General features: G+C 46.0%; 1 protein-coding gene across 1 annotated transcript; it reads right to left on the bottom strand.

Annotated features, from left to right (window-relative positions):
- Positions 1 to 2,416: 2,416 nt before the first annotated feature.
- On the bottom strand, positions 2,417 to 16,404 carry LOC112107396 (vesicle-trafficking protein SEC22b). The gene is made up of 5 exons (XM_026655438.2): positions 16,244 to 16,404; positions 13,543 to 13,652; positions 5,414 to 5,574; positions 4,392 to 4,538; positions 2,417 to 3,276 (listed from the first exon to the last, which is right to left on the bottom strand). Exons 1-5 carry the CDS (start codon positions 16,316 to 16,318, stop codon positions 3,122 to 3,124), a joined length of 648 nt encoding a protein of 215 aa, XP_026511223.1. The 5' UTR covers positions 16,319 to 16,404; the 3' UTR covers positions 2,417 to 3,121.
- Between the last annotated feature and the right edge of the window lie 362 nt (positions 16,405 to 16,766).

The following is a 16,766-nucleotide window of genomic DNA, read 5'->3' as shown; positions in this document are numbered from 1 at the left end:
TGTCTCCATTTCTGGATCTCTACCCAGACTACCCCCTCCTCAGGGTACTTCAGGAAAACCTGGTGCCAGGCTCCAGTTCTGGCTACTTGAAGGTTCTGTGATGATGCCCAAGTGACCCTCTCTGACTGGTTGCTGTTTAGGCCTCTTCCCAGCCTTTGACTGGAGAGCCAAAGCTCCCCCACCTTGCTGTCTCTTGCCCTGAGGTAAGGGAGCCGCTTTCATACTGCCCATCCTCCCAGCACTTCTTGATGTGAGGCCTACAACTCCCAGAATGCCTCTGTTTTGGACTGAAGGCAGGGCAGTGTTGGACCTGGAGTCCATCTCATGGGACATATAATCAAGTCGAAGGCAGCCAATTTAAAACAATGCACAATTAGCATTTGGAATGCATTGCATTAGATATTAATGTCAAAATCTTAGGATTAAAAAAAATTGTGAATGAGAACATGCAGAGTTCAGTTAACCAGGATCACAAAATTAGAAAGGACATAAACACTCAGGCTTCATAGCATAAACTTACTGACAACTGCCGGGGGAAGGCGAAACCTTTCCCCCTTGTGGTTGTAGATTATTCCACAACCATCAACTTCAGGGTTTCCTGTAACTTCCCCTGCAGCATGTAGCACTGATCCCTCCCAGACAGGACACTGGTCTGGGGCACTGTCACACTACAGGGTACTCTAGCTGCATCCCGTTTTTAAGATCTTCTGCACCTTGGAAAGGACTAGGAACAATATTTTTAAAATAAAAACACATTCTGAGTACAGTTCTGAGTACAGCAAGGGATGGATTCTTCAGCAAATTCAAAGCCATGGAATGCATAGGGCACTGACTAGCTTGCTGTATTAATTAAGACTTGCTTCTCAGGGCCGAGACCTACCTAAGCTGCAAACTGCTACACAAAATAGCTGCAGCTGCATACATGTTACTCTCCACATGCATTTATGGTCACAAAGGCAGGCCTTGGGCCCACCTGTAATAGGTAACATTAGAAGTTTTCCCGCTAGGGGCTAGAAAAGGACAATGACATTTGCCAAACTCTACCCAACTTACAGGCGAAAAATTGAGCCCAGCCCCAGTTAAAGGACATGTTCCACCCTAGGTACAAGCCTACTCCATTAATACAGCATTTACCAAGTGGCCTTTGCCCAGTTCTACCCCAGGACAAATTGGACCATGAGAAGGAAGGAGAGGGTGTTTTATGAAAACACTGTATATAGACAGGAAACTCCACACTAAAGGAAATGAACTTTTGCAAGTGTTTATTTCACTGTGACACTGGGGCTGCAGCAGGCAACTGCTCACTGAGCTGCCATTCACTGCAAGAGAGTTTTACTCCCTATAGGTCATTACAGAATCTAGATGTGGTGTCTGCTCACCTCTCAGTACCTAAGTTTCACACAGACCTAGATCACTTGTACATTCATCTGTCAGGGACACAACTTTTAAGAATTTAAAAGTACAGCTCTCTACAAATAAACAAATGGAAACATCATGCAAAAATCAGAAGATGAGACTGACAGATCAGGTTTGCAAGTAGATCAGCAGACAAATTTTAGCTGCCTATTTGCGTGCCCCCAGGAGGAGGAGAGGGGAGTCACTCAGGCTTCTTTTCGCTCCTATGCCCTACTTTACCGCAGGAGACCATCTTGGTTACAGCTTACACTTTCAGAGTTGCAGCAGATTAAGTGTTTTCTGAAGGTGCTGAGGAACTTTGAATTTCTCCTTCTGTTCTGTCTGTTCTATGAGAGTGTGTTCACTTGCTAGATAATGACAGAAACAGACACCTTATTGTGGAAAAGGTGGGGGATGCCTGTACAGAGCTTTGATTTAAAAAACTAAAGCCTAATAGGCAAGACAGTTTCTAGCATTTGGACCAAAAAAAAATTATATATATAAAAAAATCACATCATGATGGAACTATTTACATTGTCTAGTGAGAAACAAGTTAAGAAATTAAATGCTGTAGCCCCACAATATGAATTTCTCTTCAGCTACAGTTAGATCTTGCCAAAAGAAGTGGAGAGAGGGTGACCATCGGGAGAACAGGACATTAACAAGGGATCGTAGTTTTTAAAACTCTGTATTATTCTCTATCACCAAACTCACAGAAACTTGAAACGGAAATGTTTCTTTAAAGAAATGTTCTACTTTTTCTTCATCACACACACTGGGCTGTTTTTGTAGAGTAGTTTGCAAGTGCTGGAATGCTAGCAGTAGTGATACACTTGTTTGAGGAATAAAGAATGTTTACAAAGGGGAAAGAAATAATGCAATGATTCTGGAGATAGATAGATGGCAGGAAAACAGAGATGAAATTGTTTGCATTGTGCCTGGGCCAGTGCCTTTTTAATTACACAAACAGACTGTTCTGAGTCACGTTAAAACAAGCTCTTATACACAACTGCCAGGAAAGTGAGATTTACAAACTAGTAGTTTAATTTTGTAGGAGTCAGTGATAGTGGCCTTTCACTGTCTCTCCTAAGACTAAATATAATGTAATTTTAAGGCATAATTTAATATCCATTTATTCCTAAAGCAATTGAAAATTTAACAAGCAAAGATGTCGGACAATGAAAACCCAACAATAGCTAGTTTGACAAGGGTGAAAGCCATTACATATGTACAGTGCAGAATCAGTCTTCAAACAAGGGAGTCTTGTTTTAAAAAAGCAAATGCAGACCCAGATTCTAGAAAAGCAAACATTGCTGACACAAGGAATGTTCATTAGAGTCCATTTCCCACTAGAGCTACTTTTTAAAAGGGAGGAAGAAGTGACTATTGCCAGTACCGCCTGATTAGGATAAACTTCACTGATTAACTGCTCCAGGACACATCAAACAGCACTGTTAATGAGTTTAGTACACTGGGAAGCCACACTCTACCAAGTCCCTAGTGTTTAGTGCCTCATAGGAAAAGCCTCTAGTCCACCAAGAAGACTTTATACCTATGATTAATTAAGATTCACTAAGCAGTGTAGTACTCAGGTATCATTTTCAGGACACACCCTTAAAGGTGACAGTCCTGTGTGGATTCTAATGCACATCCCCGTGAACAAAGTGTGCTGCACACATACACCTGCCATGCTACAGGCTCTCCCTCTCCAGTGACTGCCAACATCTCACAGCCACCAGAACCTCACATAGACTATTAACATGATAAAAAACACAGCTACGGCTGCCAGTTTGGCATAGGTGGAACGCATGTTAAGATACTTTGCATCTTGACGGTACTTCTTGGACAAACTGGACAAGTTGTTGGCCTTGGAATCCAAAGCTGTTAAGGAAGAGAAAGTGGAAGCAGATTAATTGCAGGATTAACAGTAACAAGACACTCCCGCTGTATTGTGTTCATAGATAATTGCAGCTGCTCTATTGGAGCTTTATCTGATTTATTGTGCATACTCCATTCCTCATGTTCTGAAGGATTCCTACATTAAGCTCGTTAGCCAAGCCACAACACAATGCAATATAAACTGTTTACCTCCCCAAACAGAAGGGTCAACAGTAACTTCACCAGCACCTTCAAAACACTAGCACACATCACTCCTGTCCTTGACACACACCACCAACATTCATCTTCACAGGACAAGAACAGCCCCACGCCCACAAGGGGCTTTGGCTCCTCCCAAAGTAGGGTTACAAATTGCCAGATGGTTTGTGAAAGAATAGCAGCCTTAATCATAGAGGTCACGGTAGTCACAGATTCCATGACTTTCTGCAATCTCCATGCCTTCTGCAGCGGCTGGTGTGGCTGACTTCAGGGCCGCCCCACAGCCAGCTGCACCTGCCGCTGCTGGAGTGACCCGGGGCCAGCTGCTCTGGCTGTCCCTGGGGCCAGCCGCACCGCCTGCTACTCAGGAGGCCCCAGGCAGCTGGCTCTGGGGACTGCTAGAACAGTGGCCAGTGTGGCTGGCTCCGGGGAGTGCCCGAGCAGCGGTCTTGGGGGTGCCCTGGGGACTGCCCGAACAGCAGCGGTCCTGAGGCAGCTGGAGCAGCGGCCCCAGGAGTGCCCGGAGGCCGTCCGGTGAGCAGTCCCCAGGAGCAGCAGCCAGGGGCAGCCAACCCCCAGCACTCGAGCAGGGCCCGAAGCAGCAGTAGAGGTTTAGTCAGGTATTTTTAGTAAAAGCCATGGACAGGTCACGGGCCGCAAATTTTTATTTATTGCCTGTGACCTATCCATGACTTTTATACCCCATACTAAATCTTAGCCTTATTTATGATGTAGATCAGACAAATGAAAATGCACTTTCAGCCAGACATACACACTACAAGGCAATCTTGATTCAGGAGGCCCTCTTTGCCACCCAGTCTCAGAATCCTTCCCTCAGCCATCTCCCGCCTGCCAGCCTCAGAGAGAGGAAGGAGTTTCAAAAGCTGAACTCCGTGTACCTGAGAGCGCCTCTCCTCGCTGTAAGACTTCTTCAATGTTGGCCACCATGATTCTCTGCACATCCTGTAACTCTGTATTGATGGAGCCTAAGTTCCTTCTTGCCCGGCTGTCAATGTAGAGTTTTTTGGTTTTCTGGATGTAAGTGTCTGGAACAAAAGGTGGTTGTCAACATGGAAAACTTTTCCCCCCAGCACTTCCTGCCTGCCGTGCCAAGAACATCCCTCGAGCCAGCCTCCACCTCTTTCCCTCCAAAACTGCACCCACCACCACACCTCTTACCCCGCTCTGAGTAGATCCCAACCACCTGACCTCATGACAGCATACCCCAAGGGCAATTTAACAACCCCTTCCTCCCCTGACAGACACAAGGAACACTGATGACTTGTTTTAGAGCACGTTGCATCCTGCGTGCCTTCACCAGGGACAAAGCAGTTGACAGGATGGATGCCCTTTGGACTTACAAGAACAGGCCACCCAAAAGAGGACATGTACATCTGAAGCCAATCAGCTCAGAGGTTTCCTCAATGCTTAATGAGAGTTGGCTCCACCATGCTTCACATCCACTTCCCACATCTCTCCAATGCTGCCATAAAAGTACAGCTGAGGGCTGTTTTGGAAGTCCCTACATTGCCCATGTGACCTCAAGTGAGAGGAAGTTTGCTGGTTTGCTTCCCACCCTTTAACACAATCGGGAGAACCGCTGCCTAGAGTAACAATATGGCTGCCCACGGAGCATGAGCATCCAGTGCTGTCTTTTTCTGGGCTACCCCAGTGCAGAGCACTGCAGAGAGAGTGAGCAAGGTGCACACGAATGCTAACAAGAAAAAGCGGAAAGTTGGATTGTAGAAAATTTGCCATTTCCCCTACCATTTCTCCATTCACATACCTGGCATGCCTGGCTCATAGAGAGCACCAGATTTCTCCACTGTCAGTGGTAAGTTCCATGGCCTGAGCTGGGAGAGGCTAATGTGGCCAAACAAACAGGATGTTTATTAATTAGTCTCAAGGGGAAGGACCTCACCGAACTCAATGAAGGAATAAGGCCTGGAGACCGTCGGCACCTTCTTTCCATGCTGTTCATCAAACTCGGAATGCAAATCCTCCAGATATGCAAAGGCCAGCTTCTTGGGGAAGGTGGCCTCACACAACACCAGGTAACACACCCCTTTCTCAATAACGTAGCTAGAAGAGAACAAACCGGACAAATTTTAACCCTGCCCCTGTAAGACACCACTTTTCCCTTTCTCATATTTCCTTCTCTATGGCAGAGTGTCCCAGCCTTTGGGTTTATTATTATACTACACACAAAAGCATACCAGGCATCGCACAGCAGGCTTCATACGTGTCTCCCCAATATTGAGATATCTTGTCATTGCACTAACCCTTTCCTTTCCTCTGCAAATACCATAATCTCCATCTACTCACCCTCCTAGGAGAATTTATATGAGACATCATCTTGGATATCTGGCTGGAATGCAGAATCCTAGGGCCTGACCCTGCAAGGTGATGAGAGCACGCAATGCTTGGCAGGTTGGAGCCCTTAATGAGGAGTGGGGAATGACTCCTTTCAGCAAGCTCATCTTACCAGGACATTGTAAAGCATTTTTATTTGGACTTCATAGCCACAAAGGCAGCTGAGTTGGCACAAACCAGCACACTATAGTCTAGCTCTAGCATCCCCTGCTAAGATGAATGTTTGTTTGGGATGGATATTGTAGTCTAAGTTTCAGGTTCTCGGTGCATTGCTCAGGACAGAGTTACTCTACTGCAAGTATCATGACTGAATTTCCACAGTTTTACACGTTAGGCTTCATTTTAAGTCTTTCTGAATACCTTAGTTTTTCTTTTCTTTTCCCTAACTACAGTGTTATTGAGGCTTCAGATCATGGGTTCAATCCCTGCCAAAGGCTTTTAACTTCATTTTAACAAAGTTTTGCCTGGGAATTTCCTTAGTGTTTTTGTTTGTTGTTTTAAAAAGTCCTGACATTGGATTTAGCAGAATAAGGGACATTCCCCTCTTCCTGCTGACATTCTGTCATCTGAAGGAGGCAGGCCCCACACTCCCATGCCCTTTCTGGTAACAAAATGGCAGATTAAATTCAACATTGGTAAGTGCAAAGTAATGCACACTGGAAAAAATAATCCCAAATGTTGGGTTCTAAATTAGCTGTTATCACTCAAGGAAGATCTTGGCATCACCCTGGACTTCTGCTTAATGTGCAGCAGTGGTAACAATGCTTAACAGTATCTTAAGAACTATTAGGAAAGGGAAAGAAAATAAGTCAGATATTATCATAATCCCACTGTATAAATCCACGGTAAATCCACACCTTGAATACTACGTCCAGTTCTGGTCACCCTATCTCAAAAAGGATGTAGTGGAATTGGAAAAGGTACAGAAAAGGGCAACAAAGATGATCAAGGGTAGGGAATGGCTTCCGTATGAGGAGAGACTAAAAAAGATTAGAAAAGAGACGACTAAGGGGGGATATGATAGAGGTCTATAAAATGAACAGCATGGAGAAAGTGAGCGCAGAGAAGTGTTATTTAGCCTTTCCCATAATATAAAAACCAAGGCTCAGGTGATGAAATTAACAGGGAGCAGGTTTTATATAAACAAGAGAAGGTACTTTTTCACGACACACAACTGACCTGCGGAACTCATTGACACAGGTATTGTGATGGCCAAAAGTATAACTCGGTTAAAAAAAAGAACTGAATAAGTCCATCAAGGATAAGTCCATCAATGGCTATTAGCCAAAACAGTCAGGAAGGCAAACGCATACACAGGGCAACCCTAACCTCTGACTACAAAAAGCCAGGAGTGAAAGATGGGGTGGATCACTCCATAATTGCCCTGTTCTGTATACTCCCCCTCAAGCTTTGGTACAGACCACTGTCGGAGCCAGGATACTGACCAAGATGCACCGTGGTCTGACCCAGTAGGGCAGCTCCATAATGTATGGGGGAGAGGATATGTTGTACAGTGCACAGGAGCATCTTCTCCTGGAGGTCAGCAGGAAAGGGGGGGTGGGGGGAATAGGGAGAGAAGACTATTGTGGCATCTCCTACAGAGATTCAGAACTGCATCAATCCCCTGGCAATCATCAGATAGGTAGTCAGCCCTGCACAGCCTTAGGAGACTAGTTGGGGCATCCCAAACTCCACCCTGGATGAGTCTTAGACATGGGACTCCATTTCCCATACACAAAGCCTCACAGAGGCAAGCTGAGAAACAGAAATGCTGCTTGTCCATGGACCACTGGGACTTCAGGTTTTGTTATCTGACAAGAAAGTGTGATTGTGCCAATAATTTTCAGACTGTGGCCTCATTCACATGTAGGCTATGATGAAATATAGTAGCTGGTGTGACTGCTTAATGGCACTTTGCTGCATTCCACTTGTTTTGTTTTTGACTAATGAGCCAGGGTTTAATCCCTTCCCCCCCCCCCACCCCCAATCCCCTTTTTAGTGTCTAACTATCATTTGTTCTTGCAAGTTTAGTTTTGTCCTTACTTTAGTGTCAGTTTGAGTTCCCATGCCAGAACAGAGAATATGTATTTTATTTCTAATTCAAGAACAAATCTGATTGGATGAAGTCCATTGGATTTTGAGATTTAGATCTGAACATATAGAACAGCACTTAGCTACCCCTCCACTAACTAGTGCTGCCTGCTGTTGAATGCTAACTGTGATTATGTTTATTACCATGTTTGTTGCTCTTCCAGACAGTAGTACAGCATACCAGAGAGGGCTGAAAGTCACCTATACTGGATGCAGATATAATTGAATGGCCCAAGTCATGGCATGCAACAAAGCACACGTGTGTGTTTGGGGGCTTGTTTTAATTTAAATAACTGTGGAAAACTCGTATTGTAGCACCACAGTGATACAAGACAATGAGGACATAGAGGTTATATTGTTATTGATGGGACTAAGGTAGGTTGCCTAGGGGTTCAAAACTTTCATTATGCATATGCACTATTGTGGATTTATTGGCATTAAAAGTAACTGGTAAGTCACCTATCCTTTTCTCTTTACTTAACACACATATGTAGTGATTTAGCACGCTGTTAATTTGTACATTGCCATAATGGGCCAATTATTTTCTCAATCACTAGGCTGCTGTGTGGAATGAAAGTTTTGAAACCATACAATAGCCTGGTAATTCTGGTATCCATATGTTCAACAGCAGCTTCAAGCATACAGATCTGATTTTTCCTCAGCTTAGCCTCTAGCGACCCAGAAATGTTTAAATCCTTCAAATTTGCCACATTCAAGAATTAATTTTTGGACAGAGAGGCCAGGATTATCTGTTTTTGTTGCACTCCCAACATGGTACTTCCTAGCTTTAGTAAAAAGCCTCAAACAACAACGGGGCTTGCCTTGAACAGTAAGAGTGTAGTCACCACTGTCCACCATGGAATAGAATATACTCACAAATTAGCTTCTTGATTTACCCTAAGAAAGCCCCTAACTTGTTCCACATCAGTCCATGACCCAGTTTCTAAAGTATGTTCCAAAACAGTGCTAGCCAAACGATCATTTTTGATCCTTGTCTTCAGTGTTCTGACCTGACTACCAACCCAACACACATACTGGATCCCTCCCAGCATAACCCACTGTTACCTCAAATCATTATCAAGAGCTTGAGCAATCCATACATAATCTTTCAGGATTCGAAGAGCAAAATGAGAAAACATATTTCAAAACAAAACCTTTTAAGATAGGGATAATCTCCTATGAGGCACATACACCTCTACCTCGATATAACGCTGTCCTCGGGAGCCAAAAAATCTTACCGCATTATAGGTGAAACCGCTTTATATCGAACTTGCTTTAATCCACCGGAGTGCACAGCCCCGCCCCCCTGGAGCACTGCTTTACCGCGTTATAGCTGAATTCGTGTTATATCGGGTAGCGTTATATCGGGGTAGAGGTGTAACAGCAAGCTAGAGTACAATATCTTCTCTTAACACGGTCTCCTGTCATATGCACAGCCGCACCATCACACTTTAGGCCAGCCGGTTTTGATCTGAGCTCTCTTGCCTTGGTCTCCATGTTTCCCAGAGCTGTTTTTACTCCTTTTGTGATATTAGCTGTTTCGGATTCCAAGTTTTCTATATCAGTAGAGAAAGCACACAGATTTCCAATGCCGCATAGCATTGCCACCCCAGATTAACCGTAATATAAATTTTCTCACGTAACGGCTTGATTTCACAACTTTAACACTGCACTAACACTTTTTTGGTATAAATTTTAAAACAGTATAAAATCATGTAATTAGCCCTTTTTGCAATGCATGTATGTAGGGGAGAGAGATACAGTTGGCCACCTTTAACTTTTTGCATTCTTGATTTCTGAATGTTTATCTGTGCAATCTTAATTAATATACTTTTGGAATTTAATTTCTTATATTTATTTTAATATTTTACATTTATTTTAAGAGAGAGGAAAAAAACACTTCTTTAAGAGGCACCAGCTGGCAAAGGCCAAGGGTTGCCTTTTCATGAAACTAGTAATCTGTGCACTTAAAGACTTACAACACTAATCAGCCAAAGGTCAGCTAGTAACTAATTTCACAGCGGACTGCATAGGCACTTATCACCTGCATACCTATCAGTGTGTATACTCACATGCCATGATAACTGAGTTGGTTGTAAGGCTTTTTGACTTTAATCTCCAACATTAAAATGGCCGAAGAAAATTCTTCAAACTTGGTCTGGGGTCTCAGTGAGAGCCAAATTTTCTTCAAACTTTGTCAGTTTCAAGGCTATTCATATTAACACCTCAGCACATTTGGAGAAGTGCACATTCCATTTTGCTCCACGACATCTGTCATGGCATTTTTTACTCTGCACTATGTTATTTTCAAGCAGTTAGAATGTCAGTTAACGAAGAACATTTTTTTCCTCGGCCAAGCTAATGCACTAGCCACTAAAGAGGACTATTTTAGGCCAAATCTCAAACACCATTTTTTTTTATTCAGCATTATCAAAAGTTTCATTAGAATTTTTGTTTAAAACTAAAACGGATTTTCTTTTTCATCTGTGACTTTATGTCTCATCCTAAAAATGGCACCAGCAGCAATCTGCACCTCTTAACACAGGGGTGGGCAAACTGTTTGGGCCAAGGGCCACATCTGAGTGGGGAAATTGTATGCAGGGCCGGGGCAGGGGGTTGCGGTGTGGGAGGGAGTGCGGGGTGTGGGAGGGGGTGCAGTGTACAAGAAGGGGCTCAGGGCAAGGGATTGGGTCAGAGGGGGCTCAGGGCACGGGGTTGGGGTGTAGGAGGGGTGCGGCGTGCAGGAGGGGGCTCAGGGCAGGGGTTGGGGTGCAGGGTGTGGCAGGGGGCTCAGGGCAAGGGGTTGGGGTGCACAGGGGTGCAGGGTGCAGCAGGGAGCTCAGGGCAGGGGGTTGGGGTGCAGGATGTACAAGGTGGTTCAGGGCAGGGAGTTGGGGTGCACAGGGGTGCAGGATGCAGCAGGGAGTTCAGGGCAGGGAGTTGGGGTGCAGGAGGGGTGCGAGGGGCAGGCAGGGGCTTGGGGCAGGCAGTTAGGGGGCAGGAGGGGTTTGGGCTCCGGCCCGGCGCCGCTTACCTAAAGCGGCTCTGGGGTGGCAGCGGCGTGCACTGGGCTCAGGGCACCGCTGCGGCCCCTGTGGGAGGGCGGGGCGGAGGGCTCCATGTGCTCTGCCCTTGCCGCGCCTCCAGGTACCTCCCCCGAAGCTCCCATTGGCCGCGGTTCCCCGTTCCCAGCCAATGGGAGCTGCGGGGGGTGATGCCTGGAGGCAAGGGTAACGCATGGAGCCCCCCCGCCCGAGGGCTGCAGGGGCGTGGGGCCCACAGTGCCACAGAGGGCAATCCCGTGGGCCAGATCCAAAGCCCTGTGGGGCCAGATCCGGCCCGCGGGCCGTAGTTTGCCCACCCCTGCCTTAACAGTTGGCTGAAGAACTGCTTCAATGCTGACTCACAGGGCAAAGTGCTCTTCCCCTGCCTACTCACCCACAACACTTCCAACACCCCTCAACTGCACCTCTAAGATCTCCCAGAGAAATACTGAACTTGGCTGTAATTTTCTTAGTTTAACAGCTCTGATGAGATCAAAGCCACTGCAAGGTGGTTGTGATTCATAAATAACTGTGACCAAAAACCGGATAGCCTTTTTTGATATAGTTATAAGTTTGGTAAGCAGAGAGAACTATGGACACTACATAGCAAGAGCTTTAGTATGATTTAGATATAATCTTCCCCAGGCATCTCAGTGGAAGTCAGAATGATGTTTGGATAATATTGTGGTATGGAAACAAATGACTGACAGATTGACTGCAAACTGGTAAGAGATATCAAGTAGCATCTTTGGGAACAGAAATTCTCAACACAGGAATTGCCTGACTGGATCAAACCAGTGGGCTACCTAGTCCAGCACCCCATTGCCAACAATGGCCAGCACCAGACTGCTTTAGAGAAAAGTGAAAAAATGTGGAAAAACCTGCAGTAAGTGATTATGAGTTAACCCATCTTGAGGAAAGCTGCCTCCTAAGCCCCAACTATTACAGACTGGCTTTGTGCCATGAGAGTGCTTCCAAACAAGGGTTTTTAACTCTAGATATTTTTACCTGTACAAATTTTTTAAATCTTGCTACCGTCTTGCCCTCAATGAGATCCTGTGGCAATTAATTGCATTGAAAACAATTTCCTTTATCAGTTTTGACTTTTTGTTTACTTCGCTGTTCCCTTGTTTTTGTGTTATGAGAGAAGGTGATTAGAGGTGCCTCTACCTTCTCTATAACTTTCATCATTTTGTATACTTTTATGTCCCCTCTTATTAATCTCCTCTCTAAAGGTAGCCAGTCAAATGTTTTCAATCTTTAGTTTAGAACAGGGGTAGGCAACCTATGGCACATGTGCCGAAGGCGGCACGCGAGCTGATTTTCAGTGGCACTCACACTGCCCAGGTCCTGGCCACCGGTCCGGGGGGCTCTGCATATTAATTTAATTTTAAATGAAGCTTCTTAAAGATTTTAAAAACCTTATTTACTTTACATACAACAATAGTTTCGTTATATATTATAGACTTATAGAAAGAGACCTTCTAAAAACATTAAAATGTATTACTGGCACGCGAAACCTCCTTAAATTAGAGTGAATAAATGAAGACTCGGCACACCACTTCTGAAAGGTTGCCAACCCCTGGTTTAGAACCTAGGAGGTTCCAATGTGCATAGCTTTGAATGTGTCAACATTTCACTTCAACTGCCACTGTGCTGCCTAGCTTGATTAAGTCCCTCTGAAGTACATCAGTCTTCTTAGGTCTTAACCTACATGATGTTGTGTCGCCTGCAGATTTTGCCAGCTCGCTGCTTACCCTGAGCAAGTCTGCTAGAACTATGTTGTACATCAGTAAGATTTGCAGATGACCCTAACTTAGAAGGGTTTACAATGAAAGCAAAGGGCAAACATTATGGAAGGTTTTAGAGTGAGACAGTGAACTCAAAGGGATGAGCTAAATGCAGCTAAGACACTTCGGGTTATTAATACTAATCAAAAGTGTATAAAACATGGACAATGCTTGCTGGAGAGCAGAAATGCTGAGGAGAATCAGGGAAATAATGAACAACAAATTAGATGAGCTCGTAGTGCAAGGCTGATACATGAAAGGATATACTATAGTGGAATGGAGAGAGAAGAGAATCTTGTATAGGAAGAATCAACTGTAGTAATGCTAACCTAAGTATAGGTGGGACTCCTCACTATTAAAAAAATATATTGATAAACCTCAGAGAATCCAAAGGACAACAGATGCTAGAATGATTAGTGGGCACAATCTGTAGAGAAAACATAAAGGGGACCAAATATATGCAGTCTACAGAAAAGAGAGTGGCCGAATACAAGAACTGGATAGGAATGCAGGAAGTCTAACAATGCTAGAGAAGAAAAGAAATTTTAAAATGATTGAAAGGATATAAAAGGAAATAACACTCTCTCTGAGCACAGGTTTCCCATGGCTGGTGGGATGACTCTTACTCTTCTCTGATGGCCCAATTTCTAGTATACCTCCAATGTCTCCTGGAAGTACCTTTCAGTTTTCTATAGATGTAGGTTGGGATACCTACATTTTCCACCTTAATCTCGACAGCATGTTTTACTTACTGGAAAGCCATGGATCCTGCTTCTAGGGTGCATCTGGTAGGCGACTGTTCATTCAACTTCCGGAAAAGCTGTTTAGCTTGGCTCTGATACTGTTGCAGGTCCCGACCTGACTGAGAAGGGGAAAAAGTCTATTAGGCATGGTTCTACCATATGGCAAAATGAACTACAAACAATACAACAACCTCTTAAGGTATAGGCAGGCCCTTTCCCACAAGGAAACTAACATGATATCCATAGCTAACCTCAAACAGTTTTACCAGAATTGGATCTGAAGTCAATGAACACAGTCAAACTAAGAGGTAGGTGCTGGTAAATCTCAGGAATCTACCTCTGATGAATATCTCAGTCCCCATTTAGGAGGTCCCCTAGGGAGTTTTGTTTTGTTTTTTGTGGCATCTCTTGTGCAGGGTCTTGGTCCAGAGAAGGTGCTTCAGTCTCACTGCCCTGAGGGAGAGGGGAAGAGTTCATGATTCAAATGGTATGTCTATACTGCAGTGTCAGCCCCAGGTTTGAACTCAGGCTTAAGCCTACCCCACTCCCATCTGTCTACACACAAATTGTGCTAACTCAGGACTTGGACCCTGGGTCCCAGTACCCCACGGGTGAAGGGTCCAAGTCTGAGTCAAACTGGAACACAGGGTTCAAGCCCTATTACTTTGCAGTGTAGACACAGCCCTGCTAGACTCACGCTGTGCCAAAGATGTCCTACAATCCCACAGGCCAGCTTTCTTTGTCCTCTGGACAGTCAAGTTTTCCCACATGGCACCATGAACAAAGGGGTAGAGTGGACACATTTTGGGAGGGTGCTAAGAAGTCTGGGATAAGGGTGGTTGGACTCAGACCAGTATAATGTAGCATGGATGCTGGAGCCCCAAGCTGGGACCCAAGGTTCAACAATTCCTCGGGTTATAAATGAGTATAGATGGTCAAACCTCGGTTAACAAATCCTGGGTCTGCTAACCAGGAGCGGCGCCAGGGTTTTTGCTGCCCTAGGCGGCAGTGCTCCTCCTCTGAGCATTCGGCGGCGGGGGGTCCTTCTGCTCCGCATCTTCGGGGCACTTCGGTGGCGGGTCCCGGAGCGAGTGAGGCCTAGGGTCGCCTAGTGGAAGCGCTGGTCCTGCTGCTAACTTGAGTTCTACTAACCTGGGCTTACACTGCAGTGAAGACATACTGCCAGGATCTCTCTCTCCAGAAGTATTAGCTTGCTCCCTCAAAAGTGTGCACGTATGTGAGAATCTCACTGATGGGTGGGTCTTGGCGTCTTACACAGTTTTGATCTACTTTGGGATCTCAGTGCTGGAAGGCTCTCTAGGAACTTCATTGATACTGAGGAGACACCTGGTCTCTCTCTCGGGAGTCTAGATGCTGGGGGGAGGCGGGGTGCCTAGAACTTGGTGCCAAATCTAGTCTCCGCCTTTCTCAAGGACTATAAATCTTAGTCTACACACCTACATCAGGCGGGGTGTGAAAAAAACACCCCCCTGACATCGCTATGCTGAACCAACCCCCAGGACAGATGCAACTACGTTGATGGAAGAATGCTTCTGTCACATAAATAGTATCGTTTGGGGAGGTAGCACTCCTACCCAACAGAAAAGACTTTTAATCAATGTAAGCTGTGTCTGCTGTAGCCTATAAAATAGGTTAAATCAAAATTAGGCTTAGGTTTCAGTTAGCTTAAGTGTAGACAAGTATGGAAAATTAAAGCTGTTAGTTTAAAAAAAGCTAAAAATAAATTGAAAATAGTAAAATAAAAAAACCTGAAGGTAACAAAGACATGACCCAAAGTTATGTTGTGGCTATGATTTGGTTATAACTGTTTTAGCAGAATTTTTAATAAAACATTTTAAAATTTAAAAATCACTTATTAAAATGATTGTATTAATAGTTTGAAAATAAAATTCGTGCAAGTGTTAATTTAAATAATGTATAATGTAAACAGCCAATAAAAAGGTGGCAAAAATGTAAATCTGCTTATCAGTAGGTTTGATGTTAATGAGTATTATAATTGGTTATAACAGAAGTAGCCTTGCTGAATTGGAAAAGAGCTCCAACTAACATTAAAAAGGTACCATTAGGTTCCAGAATTATAAGGCTATACTTCACTCTGTTGTCAGTGGACTAATCACCCATTAATACACTATTTCATCTATTTCTATTTCATGTCTTTCTCTCCGTCCCAGGGGGTGGGTGAGTCTAGTGTCCAATGGGATCACAGTGCGAGAAGAACAGTGCCAAATGTCATCAACCTTGCATGAAACTCACGTTTGCCAGCACAGTCAAGCTCTACCACAGCCTTCTGAGGGCACACATCCAACCCACCTAGGGTCTGCTTTGTAAGCCTCCACACAGCCTCTGTGTCCCCCCCGAGGACGGATCTCAGTCTGGGGGGGCTCTGGGCCAGGAAGAGAGGGTGTGCGTCTGGGGAAGGGCTCTGGCTCGGGAAGGGGGGCCGCTGAACAGGGAGAGAAGGGATCTGGGGAGGATCTCGGGGGCCGGGAGGGAGTGCTTGGGGGGGGGGACTTCTGGGGCGAGATAGGGGGGACCTGTCGGGAGTGGGGGGCTCTGGGCCGGGAGCGGGGGAATCGGGGGGGTCTCGGGAGCGGGGGAAAATTGGGGGGCTCTGGGCCGGGAGAGGGTGGGGCTTGGGGGATCTCGGGGGTTCTGGGCCGGGAGGGGTGGTGGTGTCTCGGTCTCTCACCTGCTCATCCTCCTGCATGGAGGCGGCCAGGGGGAGCCCGTCCGCCACCCGCGCGATCATAGTCAGCAGCACCATGTCTACGCCGCTCCAACCCGGGAGCCGCTGCCGCTGCTCGGCCCCGCGCCCGCCCTCCCTGCCTGCCTGCCTGCTGCCACCCTCTGACTGGCCTCTACTACTGAGGTGGCCGGAAACAGCCAGCGCAGCATCCGGGCTACGCCACTGGAACTGCCGGGTTACTTCCGGTCCGCTGCCGAACGCAACCCGACCGGCACCACCCACTTTCGGTGGGGGCGGCCCGGGGAGGGGGTGCCCGTGGGCCGCGAAGGGAGCGACTCTAGCGGATCAAAGCCGGGAGGTCCGGGCGGGGCGGGTCGGGTCGGGTGCTGGGCCGCGCTCCGCTCCGCTCAGGAGTGGAGTAGGGCGAGGCGAGGGGGCCGGGCGGTAAATGAGCCTAGGGCCGGGGGAGGTGGGGCTTCCCAAGGCAGCTCGTCCCCGCTGCCCATCCCGCACCGGGCCCTGCTCC

The sequence above is a fragment of the Terrapene carolina genome, unplaced genomic scaffold (genome assembly GCF_002925995.2).
Source record: "Terrapene carolina triunguis isolate 2854851 unplaced genomic scaffold, T_m_triunguis-2.0 Scaffold210, whole genome shotgun sequence".
NCBI classification, from domain to species: domain Eukaryota; kingdom Metazoa; phylum Chordata; order Testudines; family Emydidae; genus Terrapene; species Terrapene triunguis.
The sequence above is the reverse complement of the archived record's forward strand: the minus strand, read 5'-3'. Positions and strand labels throughout refer to the sequence as shown.